At 41.2% G+C, this 16,176-nt stretch overlaps 1 protein-coding gene and 1 non-coding gene across 5 annotated transcripts in view; both read left to right on the top strand.

The window, feature by feature from the left end:
- The first annotated feature begins 278 nt into the window (after positions 1-278).
- The window catches only part of ZNF624 (zinc finger protein 624), a 31,808-nt gene continuing 15,910 nt past the window's right edge, over positions 279-16,176 (top strand). Inside the window, exons 1-3 of one of the 4 annotated variants that reach the window (XM_039227369.1) lie at positions 279-351; positions 8,765-8,853; positions 11,212-11,274. In XM_039227369.1, the coding sequence (XP_039083300.1) occupies positions 8,767-8,853; positions 11,212-11,274 (150 nt within the window). In that variant the 5' untranslated portion in view covers positions 279-351; positions 8,765-8,766. Of the gene's footprint in view, positions 352-726; positions 830-1,116; positions 1,268-8,764; positions 8,854-11,133; positions 11,275-16,176 lie in introns of those variants that run through there. The other 3 variants (XM_039227371.1, XM_039227372.1, XM_039227370.1) reach the window with 3 other exon arrangements.
- LOC120228815 lies at positions 3,565-3,695 on the top strand. Its single transcript, XR_005527600.1, has one exon. It is a non-coding gene; the product is annotated as a small nucleolar RNA SNORA51 (small nucleolar RNA).

Below are 16,176 nucleotides of genomic sequence, written 5' to 3'. Positions count from 1 at the left end.
ATATTGTATTGTTTGTTTGTATTTGTATTGCTTGTTTAATTTGACTGGATTTTTTTAGGTCACCCAAATTGTCGACAAACATAGCCAATTCCTGCTTAAATGCAGACAAAAGAGGACACGCTAAAAAAAAAAAAAAAAAAAAAAAAAAAAAAAAAAAAAAAAAAAAAAAAAAGGAAAGGGTTGGGGGCGAGGCTCCGACGCTGAGGATTCTGGGCGCTGGAGTTCGGGCGCCCCGGCTGCGCAGGCGCATTGGCGTGCCTGGCGGCCGGCCCCGCCAAGCCGGCGCCATTGCTGGACGCGTTCCCGCCCTGCTCTGCGAGTGCCCGCAGTTGTCCTCAGTTCTGCAGCCAGGTACTCGTTGCCCCGGGCGCCGGGCCCCACTTCCCCGCCGCCCCTCCCTCGGCGCTGGGCTCCCGGCGGCGTCGGGGGCGGGGCCGCTCCCTCCAGAGCCCCTGTCCCTGAGCCGACACGCCCACCCGAGAGGCGGCAGGGGCCGGGCCTCCTGCCTGGCTGTCGCCTGGGGCTCCCCCAGGCCCGGCTCGGGGGCGGCGGTGCCCTGGCGGCGGGCGCGGCGCGGGGCTTGGGGAGCACGGGGCGCGGCCCTAGGCTGAGGAGGGCTCGACTAGGGCCGGCCGGCCCCTGACCCGACCTTCCGCCTCTTCCCAGTCCCGCGCCTTTGCTAGAGGCGGTGGGGGGACCCCCGATGGGCATTTAGGGAAAGGGGGCGAGGCTGGAGGAAGGACCGTCTCCGTCCTGGCTTCCGGAGCCCCAGAGATGGACCGGTTTCACACCTGATGACCTGGCAGGTGGATGAACTCCTGTCCTTTCGGTAACCGAGGCACCTTTTCCCTCCGTCTCGTTTTACGGCGTTTCAAGTAATCGCTTTCAAATCCCTGGTCTCCGCCACGCGTGGTGATGGCTTCCTCGCTTTGGTTGGGAAATGCCGGGCTGGTCCGGGGCGCTGACGTTCTCAACAAGAACATGGGCCCCTTCGTTATTGTAGAATAGCGAAGCCGGCCGAGGAGCCACAGAGAGGAATTTCCCAAGTCTTGGATACTTCCGCAGTGCCTGGGAAGACAGACAGGGCTTGGGTGAAGTCACAGTATCCAGGGGAAGAAACGTCTAGGCGGTTACGGCTATGGGGAGCTGTTAGCCCGGGTTAGGGGTCTTCTGCATAATGTCGGAGGTGAGAGGAGCTGCGCCAAGCCTCAAAACTCGTGCTCCAGTGATGCGCCACTGGACGCATTTCTACGGTAGCCAAACTAAGGTTAGAACCGGGGGTAGGGGGTGGGGTCGGGGGGACAGCCACTCTGGAACTCTATCACGACACCAAACTCATATGTATATATAGTTACTTCTTACTGTCTGCTTGGAAAGTGTAGAAAAGTAGAAGGACGTGTAAACATCACAGGCCCAGGGCTCCGAGGTCACAGTGGACTTTGGCTCACTCACTGGCTTGTCTTTTTCTCTATGCGTTCTTCTTACACAGTCGAGATCGAGCTGAATATATGGAAGTTTGAACAGCCTTGGCTATTCTGATTATAAAATTTACAAAGATGGTTATTGCACAGTTTGGTATTAAACGTATTTGAGTAGCGTTAACTATATGGCATATTGCCAAGGAGGAGGTCATTAATCTTTAAAAGTTTATGGGGTTCCTGGATGGCTCAGTGAGTTAAGCATCTGACTTCAGGCTCAGATCATGATCTCACTATTGGAGCCTTGGTAGAGCGGTGCATCGGGCTGTGTGTTGACAGCTCAAAGCCTAGAGCCTGCTTCCAGTTCTGCGTCTCCCTCTCTCTCTGCTCTACCCGCTCATGATCTGTCTCTCTCTCTGTCCCTCTAAATAACTAAATAAATAACTAAATAAACAAACATTGAAAATTTTTTGAAGAGTCTTTAATTTAGGGTTGAGGAATTAGTTTGCTTTAGAACAATATTTCTCAAGATAAGTGTTTGAGATGCTTGTTGACAGTGTAGATTTCTGTGTCTCCTACCCAGAATAGAGATCCTGATTTAGATCTTGGATAGAGCCAAGAAATTTCCTTTTTTTTTTTTAAGATTTTTTTTTTGTAGTAATTTCTACACCCAACGTGGGGCTTGAACTCACAACCCTGTGATCAAGAGTCACACACTACTAACTGAACCAGCTGGGCACCCCAGAATTTCCTTTTTTTTTTAATGTTTATTTATTTACTTAGCATGAACAGGGGAGGGGCGGAGAGAGGGGGAGAGCAAGAATCCCAGGCAGGATCCAGGACTGAAATCAAGACTCTGATGCTCAGGGGCACCTGGGTGGCTTAGTGGGTTAAGTGTCCGACTTTCGCTTAGGTCATGATCTTGTGGTTCGTGGGTTCGAGCCCCGCGTCGGGCTCTGTGCTGACTGCCAGCTCTGAGCCTGGAGGCTGTTTCAGAGTCTGTGACTCCTCTCTCTGACCCTCCCGTGCTCACGCCATCTCTCTCTCTCTCCTAGAAATAAATAAAAAATATTTTTTAAAAAATTAAAAAAAAAAAAAGTCAGATGCTCAACCAACTGAGCCACCCAGGTGCCCCCAGAATTTCCTTTTTAATAAGTGTGCCTAATGAGCTTTTTGTATCTTCAGATTTAAGATGTGGGGGTTTTCTAATTGTATGTACGAGTTTTCTGGGAAACAAATGATTGCCATTAGATTTGCAAAGGGACCCATGACCTAAAATAAGTTAGGGAAACACTGAAGTATGGGAAAAGCACTTTTATTAGTAACTCTGAGACTTCATTATAAAAATCAAGAGTCAGATGCTCAACTGACTGAGCCCCCCAGGCACCCAGGAAATACTGTTCTTTCTCATAAAAGTCTGAGTTTTTAGGTGACTGGCAGCTCTCTTCTATTAGGTCATCTAGAAACCCAGGTTCCATTCCTCTTTTTGCTTCATCACCTCCTAGGGATGTTGTCGTTCCTGTGGTAGAAGCTGGCTCACTTTCTTTTTTTTTTTTTTTAATGTTTTTTATTTATTCTCAGACAGAGAGAGACCGCCTGAGCAGGGGAGGGTCAGAGAGAGAGGGAGGCACAGAATCTGAAGCAGGCTCCAGGCTCTGAGCTGGCTGTCAGCACAGAGCCCAATGCAGGGCTCGAACCCACTAACTGCGAGATCATGAACTGCAAGATCACGACCTGAGCCGAAGTCAGACGCTTAACCGACTGAGCCACCCAGGCGCCCCGAAGCTGTCTCACTTTCATCCTTTTGCAGTGAAAGCCTTTTGTAGGGGAAACAAAGAACTGGAGAGCAAGCCGTTGCCTTGTAAAGATGTGATGTCACCTTGGGGCACGTGGGTGGCTCAGTTGGATAAGTTTCAGACTCTTGATTTCAGCTCAGGTCATGATCTCACAGTCTGTGTATTCCAGTCCTTTGTTGAGTTCCACGTTGGGGTCCAAGTTGGGCTCCACGTTGGGTTCCTTGCTGGGCTCCATGCTGACAATGCAGAGCCTGCTTGGGATTCTCTGTCTCCTCCCTCTGCCCCTCCCCCGCTGACACGTGTGCTCCCTCTCAAAAGAAATAAACAAACTTTAAAAAAATAAACTGCCAAGCCTCCCGGTGCTTACCACAGGCTGTGTTCTTACACTGACTGTACAGAAAGAGGAGGCAGAGTAAATCCACCCATATACACCCCAACCCAGGTGCTTTGCCTGGTCTGTATTGTGAATGGGGGGACATGGGGAAAAAAAAAACAACAACTGTCAAATTCCTTTAAAAAAAATGTGACATCACCTCTTTTATTCAAGTGACCTGGGCACATCTACCTGCAAGGTGGCTGGGAAAGTTGGGTGGCCTTGTGGCCAGCTGAAATTTCAAACCTTTCTCAAGGAGGAGGGGAGACTGGATGTTGGAAGGCAATTAGCAGTCTCTACTACATTGGCCTACTTAAGTTTTCTGCTGTGTGAGTCAGTCTTAGAATATATTTTTTTTTATGTTTTTTATTTTTGAGAGAGAGAGACAGCGTGAGCAGGGGAGGGGCAGAAAGAGAGGGAGACACAGAATCCAAAGCAGACTCCAGGCTGTGTGCTGAGAGCACAGAGCTCGATGCAGGGCTCGAACTCATGAACCTTGAGATCATGACCTGAGCTGAAGTCAGATGCTTAACCAACTGAGCCACCCAGGTGCCCCTATCTTAGAATATTTTTAAACAAAAATTGTTCTTTGGGAAATTATATTTACTTATCTTTGTCTTGCTCTGTTCCTGCTCTTAGGAAAAAATTTTATCCTTTCACCATTTAGTGTGTGAGCTGTGAGCTTGTCATATATGGCCTTTATTATGTTGCATTATGTCCTCTCTCTACCCCCTTTGGTGAGAGTTTTTATCATAATGGATGTTGAATTTTGCCAAATGTTTTTTCTGCATCTATTGAGATGATCATACAATTTTTATTCTTCATTTTGTTAATGTAGTGTATCACACTGATTGGCTTGCAGATATTGAACCTTTCTTGCATCCCTAGAATAAACTCAACTTGATCATTGTGAATGATCCTTTTGATGTATTGTTGAATTGAGTTTGCTACTGTTTTGTTGAGGAATTTTGCATCTGTGCTCAACAGTGTTATTGACCTCTAATTTTCTTTTCTTGTGGTGTCCTTGCCTGGTTTAGAATCAAGGTAATGCTAGCCTTGTAAAATTAGTTTGGAAGTATTCTTTCCTCTCTGTTTTTTGGAAGAGTTTGAGAACAGTTGGTATTAATTCTTCTTAAACGTTCAATAGAATTCACCAATGAAACTACCTAGTTCTGGACGTTGTGTTTTTGGTAGATTTTTTTATTATTGATTCAGTTTCCTTACTAGTATTTGGTCTGTCAGATTTTCACTTTCTTCATGATTCAGTCTTGGGAGATTGTATGTTTTAGGAAACTACTCATTTCTTCTAGGTTGTTGGGAGTTTGTATGTTTTAGGAAACTACTCATTTCTTCTAGGTTGTCCAGTTTGTTGGCATGATCGTTTTTAGATCCATAGTGCCTTAAACTTTAATGTGTGGCATATGAATCAACTAGGGTTCTTATGAAAAAGCTGATTCTGATTCAGTGAGTTCTGTAATTGGACCTCAGATTTTGCATCTTTCACAAGCTCTCCAGTAATGTTCATGCTGCTGTTCTTCAGGTTATGTTTTTGAATACAAATCTCTTGGATGTGTCTTTTTAAAAACACTTTTTAAGTTTATTATTTCAAGAGAGCCAGAGAGAGTGAACGGAGGAGGGGCAGAGAGAGAGAATCCCAAGCAGGCTCTGCACCATCTATGTTGACCCTGACGTGGGGCTCGAACTCACCAGCCACAAGATCATGACCTGAGCTGAAATCAAGAGTCGGATGCTTTGCCAGTTGAGCCACCCAGGTGCTCCAAAATGTTTCATTTTTAGATGACTAGACGATTGTGGCAAAGAAGGATTGAATTATTATTTTTTTTTCATATCACACAGAAAGTTGATGTAGTGGAAAAGGTGTGAACATTGGAATTAGACTGATTTGAGGTCATATATGGCCTCGAGTAAATAGTGTAATTTTTCTAAGCCTCATTTTCCTCCTAGGGAATCGGAATGTAATTACCATTGGGTTGATGTGAAGTTCAAGTAAAAAGGTATTTTACGGGAACCTGGCTGGCTCAGTAGAGCATGCAACTCTTGATCTTGAGGTTATGAGTTCAAGCCTCACGTTGGGGGTAGAGTTTACTCAATCAGAAGTAAATAAATAAATTTTTAAAAAGAAAAAGTATTTGGGGCACCTTGGTGGCTCAGTCTGTTGGACATCTGACTTCAGCTTGGGTCTTGATCTTATGATTTGTGGGTTCGAGCCCCACGTTAGGCTCTGTGCTGATGGCTTGCACTCTGTCTCTCAAATATGAATAAATATTAAAAAAAATTCTTTTTAAAGAAAAAAAAGATTTTTTTTTTTTTATTGTCAAGTTAGCTAATATACAGTCTATATAGCATACTCTTGGCTTCAGGAGTAGATTCCTACAATTCATCACTTACCTACAACACCCAGTGCTCATCCCAACAAGTGCCTTGCTCAATGCCCATCACCCATTTTCCCCACACCCCTGCCCTCCTACCCCTATCAACCCTCAATTTGTTCTCTGTATTTAAGAGTCTCTTATAGTTTGCCTCCCTCTCTGTTTGTAGCTATTTCCCCGCCCCCCTTCCCCAATGATCTTCTGTTAGGTTTTTTAACTTCCACATATTAGTGAAAACATACCTGTCTTTCTCTGACTGACTTATTTCATTAGCATAATACCCTCCAGTTTCATCCACGTTGTTGCAAATGGCAAGCTTTCATTCTTTTTCATTGCCAAGTAGTATTCCATTGTGTATATATATCATGTTTTCTTCATCCCTTCATCAGTTGATGGACATATGGTCACTTTCCATAATTTGGCTATTGTTGATAGCACTGCTGTAAACATTGGGGTATATATGGCCCTATGAATCATCACTCCTGTATCCTTTGGATAAATTCCTAGTAGTGCTATTGCTGGGTCGTAGAGTAATTCTATTTTTAATTTTTTGAGGACTCTCCATGCTGTTTTCCAGAGTGGCTGCATCAGTTTACATTCCCACCAACAATGCAAGAAGGTTCCCCTTTCTCCACATCCTTACCAACATCTGTTCTTTCCTGAGTTGTTAATTTTAGCCGCTCTGACTGGTGTGAGGTGGTATCTCAGTGTGGTTTTGGTTTGTATTTCCCTGATGATGAGTGATGTTGAGCATCTTTCCATGTGTCTGTTAGCCATTTGAATGTCTTCTTTGGAAAAGTGTCTATTCATGTCTTTTGTCGATTTCTTCACTGGATTATTTGTTTTTTGGGTGTTGAGTTTGATAAGTTCTTTATAGATTTTCAATACCAACCCTTTATCTGAAATGTCATTTACAAATATCTTCTCCCATTCTGTTGGTTGCCTTTAGTTTTTTTTATTGTTTCCTTTGCTGTGCAGAAGCTTTTTATCTTGATGAGGTCCCAATAGTTCAGTTTTGCTTTTATTTCCCTTACCTTTGGAGATGCAGCGAGTAAGAAGTTGCTGTGGCTGAGGGCACAGAGGTTGTTGCTTGTTTTCTAGGATTTTGATGGTTTCCTGTCTCACATTTAGGTCTTTCATCCATTTTGAATTGCAAGAAAGTGGTCCAGTTTCATTCTTCTGTGTGTTGCTGTCCAGTTCTTCCAGCACCATTTGCTAAAGAGACTGTCTTTTTTTCCATTGGATACTCTTTCCTGCTTTGTCAAAGATTAGTTGGCCATACATTAGTGGGTCCAATCCTAGGTTCTCTATTCTATTCCATTGGTCTGTTCTATCCCATGTGTCTGTTTTTGTGCCAAATACTGTGATGACTACTTTGTAGTACAGGCTCAGGTCCGGCCGGGATTGTGATACCTCCAGCTTTGGTTTTCTTTTTCAACATTATTTTGACTATTCAGGGTCTTTTGTGGTTCCATACATATTTTAGGATTGTTTGTTTTAGCTCTGAGAAGAATGCTGGTGTTATTTTGATTGGGATTACATTGAATGTGTAGATTGCTTTGGGTAGTATCAACATTTTAACAATATTTGTTCTTCTAATCCATGACCATGGAATGTTTTTCCATTTCTTTGTGTCTTCAGTTTCTTTCATAAGTTTTCTGTAGCTTTCAGTGCACAGATCATTTACCTCTTTGGTTACATTTATTCCTGAGTATTTTATGGTTCTTGGTGCAGTTGTAAATGAAATCAGTTCCTTGACATCGCTTTCTGTTGCTTCATTATTGGTGTATAGGAATGCAACTTGATTTCTGTACATTGATTTTATATCTTGTGACTTTGCTGAATTCATGTATCAGTTCTAGCAGTTTTTGGGTGGAGTCTTTCAGGTTTTCCATGTAGAGGATCACGTCACCTGCGAAAAGTGAAGTTTGACTTCTTCTTTGCCAATCTGGATGCCTTTTATTTCATTTTGTTGTCTTATTGCTGAGGCTACGACTTCCAACACCGTATTAAACAACATTAGTGACAGTGGACATCCCTGTCGTGTTCCTGATCTCAGGGGGAAAGCTCTCAGTTTTTCTCCATTGAGGATGATGTTAGCTGTGGGTCTTTCATATGTGGCTTTTACGATGTTAAGGTAGGTCCCTTCTATCCTGACTTTCTTGAGGGTTTTTATTAAGAAAAGATGCTGTATTTTGTCAAGTGCTTTTCCTGCATCTATTCACAGGATCATATGGTTCTTATCCTTTCTTCTACTAATGTGCTCTATCACATTGATTGATTTGCAATACTGAACCAGCCCTGCAGCCCAGATATAAATCCCACTTGTATTTTAAAAGATCTTGTACAACGTCTGGCCTGCTCGGTGTGACTGCATTTTTTTTTTAATGTTTTATTTATTTCTAGGAGAGAGAGAGACAGCATGAGCAGGGGAGGGTCAGAGAGAGACGGAGTGACAGACTCTGAAACATGCTCCAGGCTCTGAGCTGGCAGTCAGCACAGAGCCTGATGCGGGGCTCAAACCCACGAACTGCGAGATCATGACCTAAGCGAAAGTCGGACGCTTAACCGACTAACCCACCCAGGCGCCCCTCGGTGTGACTACATTTAATGGTATTAAAATGTCACAAACTCCAGGAACAAGGATCTTTTTTCCTCACTGATCTTGGAGGTTATTCTTGGGTCCTTTAGGGAAGTCATGCTTCCTTATAATGTCAGGATTCCAATTGGGTAAATCTGAGGTTTCCAAGGTAGGATTGATTTTCATCGCTTATTTCTCTTTCTCAGCTATGTCTTTGCAGGACCCCACTCTTGACAGACAGGGGAACACAGAGGAAGAGATTATGGCTGCTGTGGTTTTTTCTGTTGGACCTCTGGTAAGTTGGGGTTTCCTCTGGTCCTGACCTGCCTCTTGGTTTGTTTGTTTTTAATTTTTTTTAGAATTTTTTATTTATTTCTGAGAGAGAGAGAGACAGCTTGAGAAGGGGAGGGTCAGAGAGAGAGGGAGACACAGAATCTGAAACAGGCTCCAGGCTCTGAGCTGTCAGAACAGAACCCGTCGCGGGGCTTGAACCCATGAACCGTGAGATCATGACCTGAGCCGAAGTCGGCCACCCAACCAACTGAGCCACCCAGGTAGCCCCCTGCCTCTTGGCTTGAAAGCATGTCTATTTTTCCTGAAGTCTATGACTTCTGCATCTCAACCACACCCCTCTGATAACTGAATCAGATTGTTTACATCCATGAAAATTGGGTTCATCATAGTGAAGCTTGTAATCTATAAGACGTTTCACAATATATATGGAACCAAATATCAAGACTCATGATCTTTCAAAAAATACTTTTGCTGTTGTTTGATAGACAGTCTAGGAAATTTACTTTTGATGTTAAATTTGTATTGTTCCCAGGAAATTTCAGTTTTTTGTGGGGTAAAAGAATAGAATATTTTAAATTGGAAATATCGTTTAAGAGATTTGGGGGAAGCACGTACACACAGACACACCTGCACACCCTGTTAATTAAGGGGGAACCATGCCTCTTTTGCCCACTGTCAGTGATCTCGTCTTTTCTACCCATTAAAAAGTGACCAAGCTTGGGGCGCCGGGGTGGCTGACAGCTCAGAGCCTGGAGCCTGCTTCGGATTCTGTGTCTCCTTCTCTCTCTGACCCTCCCCTGCTCATATTGTCTCTCCCTCAGAAATAAATAAAACGTTAAAAAAAAAAAAAAGTGACCAAGCTTAATAGATGACATGGAGAGAAAGATGTTTAAGACACAGAGCTTGGCTGTAGGGTGCTTACAGTCTCGTTGAGGTAAGGCCTACAAAAGAAATAGTTATGTTAATTTGTTAGGTGAATAATAGCTGCTTAGCTCTATGATAAACATGACAAGTGCTAGGTAAGAAAAGAAATGGGCATTCGTATGGGCAAAACTGGTCACAGAAAGCTCATGAGGACACTTAGACTTAGGTAGTACTCACAACTGGGATTTTAGTTGTCATAAAGTATTTGTAAGGGGACTTCAGGTGAGAAGGAGGCTTAAGGGCCAGAGAACAGTGGGGTGAGCTAGTGATTCCAGTTGGAAGGTTTTGGAAGATAGGCCTGGAAATTAGATATTTAAGCTGAATCTTTTAATGTTTCCCTGGAGACATTTAGGTACATATATGTATGTGTGGGTGTTTGAGATGGGTATCAGTGAGAGACTAACTGTGTCTTAGCAGTGACTTTTTGAAATAGATTCTGAAGAAAGAACAAATATAATTTGTTCTAGTAACGATCCACAGTAGCGTATAGTAGTGACCTTTTATTCTTTGTAGCCAGGATGTATAACATGTGAATAGTCCTTAAAACATGCCCTTGGAAAGAGAAATAAAAAGCAAAATGTTACACTTGATCAGCATCTCCGAAGTATTTGTCTAGGATTGACATGGCCAGACCCATCCCTAATTACCAGAGGGTGATGTTCACATCATCATTAATTTTCTGGAAGCTGAATATTTGTGTTTTTTAGATTAGAACTTGGGAGGGGAGAAATAAGATAACATTTTTTCTCAGTGGACTTTCAGTAGTTTTATTACCCATAGTTTTTTTTTTTTTTTAAATGGCACACACAAAGCCTAAAATCATAAGTTATTAACCGAAAGATATAGTAAAATACCATTTCATTTATAAAACCAGGCCCTCATAGGGATACAGCTTATAAGGTTAAGAAGATAATGTAGTGAGAAGTCCCCGAAATACTACCTGAATAACTATGAGACGTTTTCCCTGACCCCCCCAACACTGAAATGATTTTCAATTATGCAAAATACGTAGTGTTAGCAGGTTTTGAATACTATTCTTGAGCAAGATAGATACTTTTCTGAGAAATACGTTTCAACTCTATATGAAAAGGGAAAATTCTGTAGCATCTGAAGCCCTCTTACTATGTCTATTTTTTGTTATATAAGTAGGTTCTGTGTTGAAAGCCTCCTTCAAAAACTATGCAGTTTCATTTTTCTCATTCTTGCGTTTGTCATTGTCTCAAAGTTAAAGAAGATTGAATGTTACTATGGGATGGTAATTTCAGTGCTTAAATTAAGCAATAAAAGGGGTCATCCTGTTAATTTCAGCCCTAAATTAAACAATAAAAGGGCCATCCCGTGTATGCCACATCCACAGTGGACCGTTGGTACCTGATGCTCTGCTGTGGGTCGTCAGCAGCCTGTCGCTGAGTGATCATATCCTGTATCCCTTCAGAATCCTGAAGTCTCCAAGCCAGATGAAGACCACCTTCAGGCAGAAGAACCAGAATTGGTAAAGGTAATGCCTAACACACTACATGAGGGGAATTAAGTGCCTCTTTTACGGCGCCTGGTTCCTAATGTTCCTAGTTCGTTGCAAGTTTGCAGCGAACACCGTCTTGCTTGATAGTATAGTAATCCCAGGACTGGCCGCCTCAGTTTGACAGATTTCATTTCCCTTGGTGGCAGTCCCAGTGTGGCAGACAGTCACATCATAACTGCTGATGATAAAGTAGCCTATATCACCTGCTCTGATTCATGCTTTGCATCGTGAGACTCAGCACCATTAAAAATATCAAGAATATATCAGCATCAGTGGAAATCTTCCTAAGATGTGTTTAAATTGGTTTAGATTTTTTATTGCAGTATATTGTTAAGCTGACTTTCTTATTCACGAGTATAAAATCCAACTGATTTTTCCAGAAAAGAGCAAAGTCGGAAATGTATGAAATGTGTTAAGAAAAATTCTCTGAAACTTAGAAATAAGGCAAAAGGTAAAATTATGCCCGTTTAGTGTCATATTAGACCATTGTCTAACCAGCCTAAAGGCCATCTGACATAGCGTGGGGGTCTATGTTGTTAGATGTACTAGTTACTAGTGGTTAATATCCAGATCCTCAAAGTCCTGTTAACTTGTAGAACATTGAACATTTGCAAATTATTTTACCGAGGAGAAAAAATAAGCCCAAAGTTTATGGTTTTATTGCCCTTGTAGGACATTCATCAGGTTTCTAACTAATTTTGGAGTCTTACTCCAGCATTTGTTTTGATGCAGTCGCCAGACAGCTGCTTTTGTGTCTCCTTTGAAGAGCGGTCAAGCAGCTGACCTCTCATCAATGACTTAAGTAAATCTTTGGCCCGTGTTGACAATACTTGTAGAATTACGGGTTTTAAATTTCTTACTGAAGGATAGTTGACATACAGTATTATCTTGGTCTCAGTCGTACAGCATAGTGATTGGATAACTGTACATTACACAGTGCTCCTCATAATGAGTGTAGTTACAATCCACCACCATACAACGTTATTACAGTATTATTGTCAATACTCTATGCTATACTTTTCATCCCTGTCATTTTGTACCTCTTAATCTCCTTCACCTATTTCACCCATCCTCTTCCTGCCCGCCAATAACCACCATTTTGTTCTCTATATTTGAGTCTCTTTCTGTTTTTTGTTTGTCCATTTGTTTTCTTTTCTTAGGTTCCACATATAAGTGAAATCATATATTTATCTTTGATTTACTTCACTTAGCATAATACCCTCTAGGTCCATCAATGTTGTCAGGAATGACAAGTTTTTTTTTTTACTTTCTTATGACTGAGCAGTATTTCAGTGCACGTCCATGCGTGTGCGCGCACGTGCGTGTGTGTGTGTGTACCAATCCTTCTTTATCCATTTATCTATCAGTAGACACTTGTGTTGCTTCTATATCTTAGCTATTGTAAATAATCCTACAATAATCATAGGGGTACATATATCTTTTTGAATTAGTGTTTTCATTTTCTTTTGGATAACAATCCAGCAGTGGAATTACTGAATCATATAGTAACTCTTGTTTGAATTTTTTAAGGAACCTCCACACTGTTTTCCATAGCAGCTACACCAGTTTGCATTCCCACCAACAGTACCAAGTGACTCCTTTTCTCCACGCCCTTGCCAATTCTTATTATTTCTTGTCTTTTTTTATTTTAGCCACTCTGACAGCCGTACAGTGGTGTCTCATTGTGATTTTTGCTTTGCATTTCTTCTGTTGGCCATTCATATGTTCTCTTTGGGAAAATGTCCATTAAGGTCACTTGCCCATTTTTAATAGGATTATTTGTTTTTTTGTGGTTGAGTTGTGTGAGTTCTTTTTATATTTTGGATATTAACCCTTTATCAGATAAATCATTTGCAAATACCTTGTCTCATTCATTTAGTTGCCCTTTTTCTTTTTTTAATTTTTTCAAGGAAACACTATGCCCAATCTGGGGCTTGAACTCATGATCTGAGATCAAGAGTTTCAAGCTCCACTGACTGAACCGGCCAGAGCCCCTCAGCAGGTTGCCTTTTTGTGTTGACGGTTTCTTTTGCTATGCAAAACCTTTTAGTTTCCTGTAATCCCAAATGTTTATTTTTGCTTTTATTTCCCTTGCCTCAGGAGACAGATCCAGAAAACTTCCTAAGGCTGATATTCATCAGTTGCTAAGGCCTATGTTTTCTTTTAGGTGTTTTATGGTTTCAGGTCTTAAATTTGTTAGACCTCCCTTTCCAAAGGAGAATCACGGAGAACAAAGCCCACAAAACACAAAAGGGGTTGGTTATTCAGGTTTATTTTAGTCCAGCCGGGCGGCCCCTCCCAAGCACCCGAAAAGTCCTCAGAAGACAGCCCTGCTGAGCCATAGCTCAGGGTTTCTATAGGGAGAGGGGCGAAGCCGGTGTACAGAAGCGAGAATTTTGTGGTTAGAGGTGGGGGTTGCTTAACAGTCGCTTGAAGAACATGTTTGACCGTTCTAATCACAATGTTAATTAAAGATTTAAGTCTCAGGGGCTTGCTGCAGCCAGGAGGAGCTGGGTTGCTCAACCCCTGACCTTTTACCCAAGTAGAGTTTGAGATCAAACAATGGTTGGTGTTTCCTCATTTACAAACCCCTCACCTTTTGGCCCAAGGGAGTTTTTACACATTTAGGTCTTTTAATTCAGTTTTACTTTATTTTTATGTATAGTATAAGAAAGTGGTCCAGTTTCATTCTTTTGTATGTAGCTGTCCAGTTTTCCCAACATCATTTGTTTGAAGATTCGGTTTTTTTCCCCATTTATTTTCTTGTCTCCTCTCTTATAGATAATTATGTTTTTTTTAATTACCTAGAAGTTCAGCTCCTTTTTTTTTTTTTTTTAGAATTACATTTTTAAGTTTTTTGTATTATATTTTGAAACTTGGTTCTATACTAAGAATGTTTTGTGTAAAACTGGGCTTTATTTTTACTTTTATGAGAAAATACATTCTGACACTCAGTCTTAATTTTTATAAAGGTTTTTTTTTTTTTTTAATTTAGTACTGGGCCAGTCATTCTTTTTTTTCTTTAATTTTTTTTTATAGTTTATTTTTGAGACAGAGAGAGACAGAACATGAGTGGGGGAGGGTCAGAGAGAGAGGGAGACACAGAATCTGAAACAGACTCCAGGCTCTGAGCTGGCTGTCATCACAGAGCCTGACGCGGGGCTCAGACCCAGGAACCTCGAGATCATGACCTGAGTCGGACGCTTAACCGACTGAGCCACCCAGGCATCCCTGGGCCAATCATTCTTAAAATTGTTCTTTAATATATGACAGCTTAGACTTAAATTTTTAAGATAAAAATATTAATAGTTTCAGACTTTGAATCATGAACTGTAGGGAAATGCCATTACTTTTGACATGGTGAATAATTCATTTGGTTTATTTGATAATAATTCATTTGTTCTTCCGACAGGAAATCCCTGGCAGAAGAGTAATTTTCTGTGGCTCTTTCTTAAATTCTACATCCTGTTTATAAGTACTGAACTTAGTTTTATTTAATTTTAATTCTAGATAAACCAGTCTGTTAGTGATAATTTTTAACATTTCCATATCTGCATAAAGGGCAGATAGAATTTTCATAGGATGCGTGTTGAATCTGTTGATCAATTTGGGAAGTATTGCTATCTTAATATTAAGTTTTATAATGAGAAGAATATGGAATGTCTTCCCATTTATTTAGGTATCCTTTAGTTTCCTTCAGTGATGTTTTGTTATTTTCAGTGTACGTGTCTTGCACATCTTTTGTTAAATTCATTCCTAAGTGCTTTATTCTTTTTGCTGTTTTTTTGTTTTTTAATTTCTGAGAGAGAGAGGGAGAAACAGCGTGAGCAGGGGAAGGTCAGATAGAGAGGGAGAATCTGAAACAGGCTCCAGGCTCTGAGCTAGCTGTCAGCGCAGAGCCTGACGCGGGGTTGGAACCCACGAACCGTGAGATCATGACCTGAGCCAAAGTTGGACGCTTAACTGACTGAGCCACCCAGACGCCCCGTCTTTTTGCTGTTTTAAATGGATTTTTTTCTTAATTTCTTTTTTGGAATGGAATGGGAATTGCTAGTGCATAGGAATAGTTGACTTAGGTATATTGATCTTGTGCCCTGAACCTTGCTGCACTAGTTTATTTAGTTCCAGAAGGGTTGTTTGTTTGTTTGTTTGTTTTTGCACAAGCATGTATGTGGATTTTTGGGGGGTTTTCTATATGCAAGATGATATCATCTGTAAGTGGAGGTTATATCATTTCCAAATAGAATTTTACTTCTTCCTTTCCAGTCTGGGTACCTCATATTTCTTTTTCTTCTCTAGTTTCTCTTGCTAAAACTTACAGTACAGTGTTGAATAGAAATGAGGAGAGGGGACATCTTCGTGAGGTTTATGATCACAGAGGGAATGCATGTGGCCATTCACCATTAAGTATGATGTTAGATTTGGGTTTTCATAGATGACCTCTATCTTGTTGACAAAGTTTGCTTCTATTTCTGGTTTGCTGGATTTTCTCACATACTCTTTTGGGTCTATTAAGATCATTGTGTGGATGTTGTTCTTTATTTTCTTGATTGATTTTAAGATATTAAATGAACTTTGTATTCCTGGGATAAATCCCATTTGGCTATGGCATATATTATGTTTTCTTTGTTGCTGGATTCAAGCTGAGTCAGACTGAATTAATTCTGTCTGGCTCTTCCTTAAATTCACATTTGTCTTATTTTGGTAATACTGGCCTTACAGAATAAGTTGAGAATGTTTCCTTCTATTTTTTGGAAGAGTTAGTGAAAGATTGGTGTTAATTCTTGAAATATCTGGTGGAATTCAGTGAAGCCACTTGAACCTGGTTTTTATTTGTGGGAAGTAGAATTATTATATTCATATTTTCTATGTCTTCTT

Source organism: Hyaena hyaena, unplaced genomic scaffold, assembly GCF_003009895.1.
Source record: "Hyaena hyaena isolate Hyena2069 unplaced genomic scaffold, ASM300989v1 scaffold_27, whole genome shotgun sequence".
Classification (NCBI taxonomy): domain Eukaryota; kingdom Metazoa; phylum Chordata; class Mammalia; order Carnivora; family Hyaenidae; genus Hyaena; species Hyaena hyaena.
This window is presented reverse-complemented; position numbering and strand designations above follow the sequence as displayed.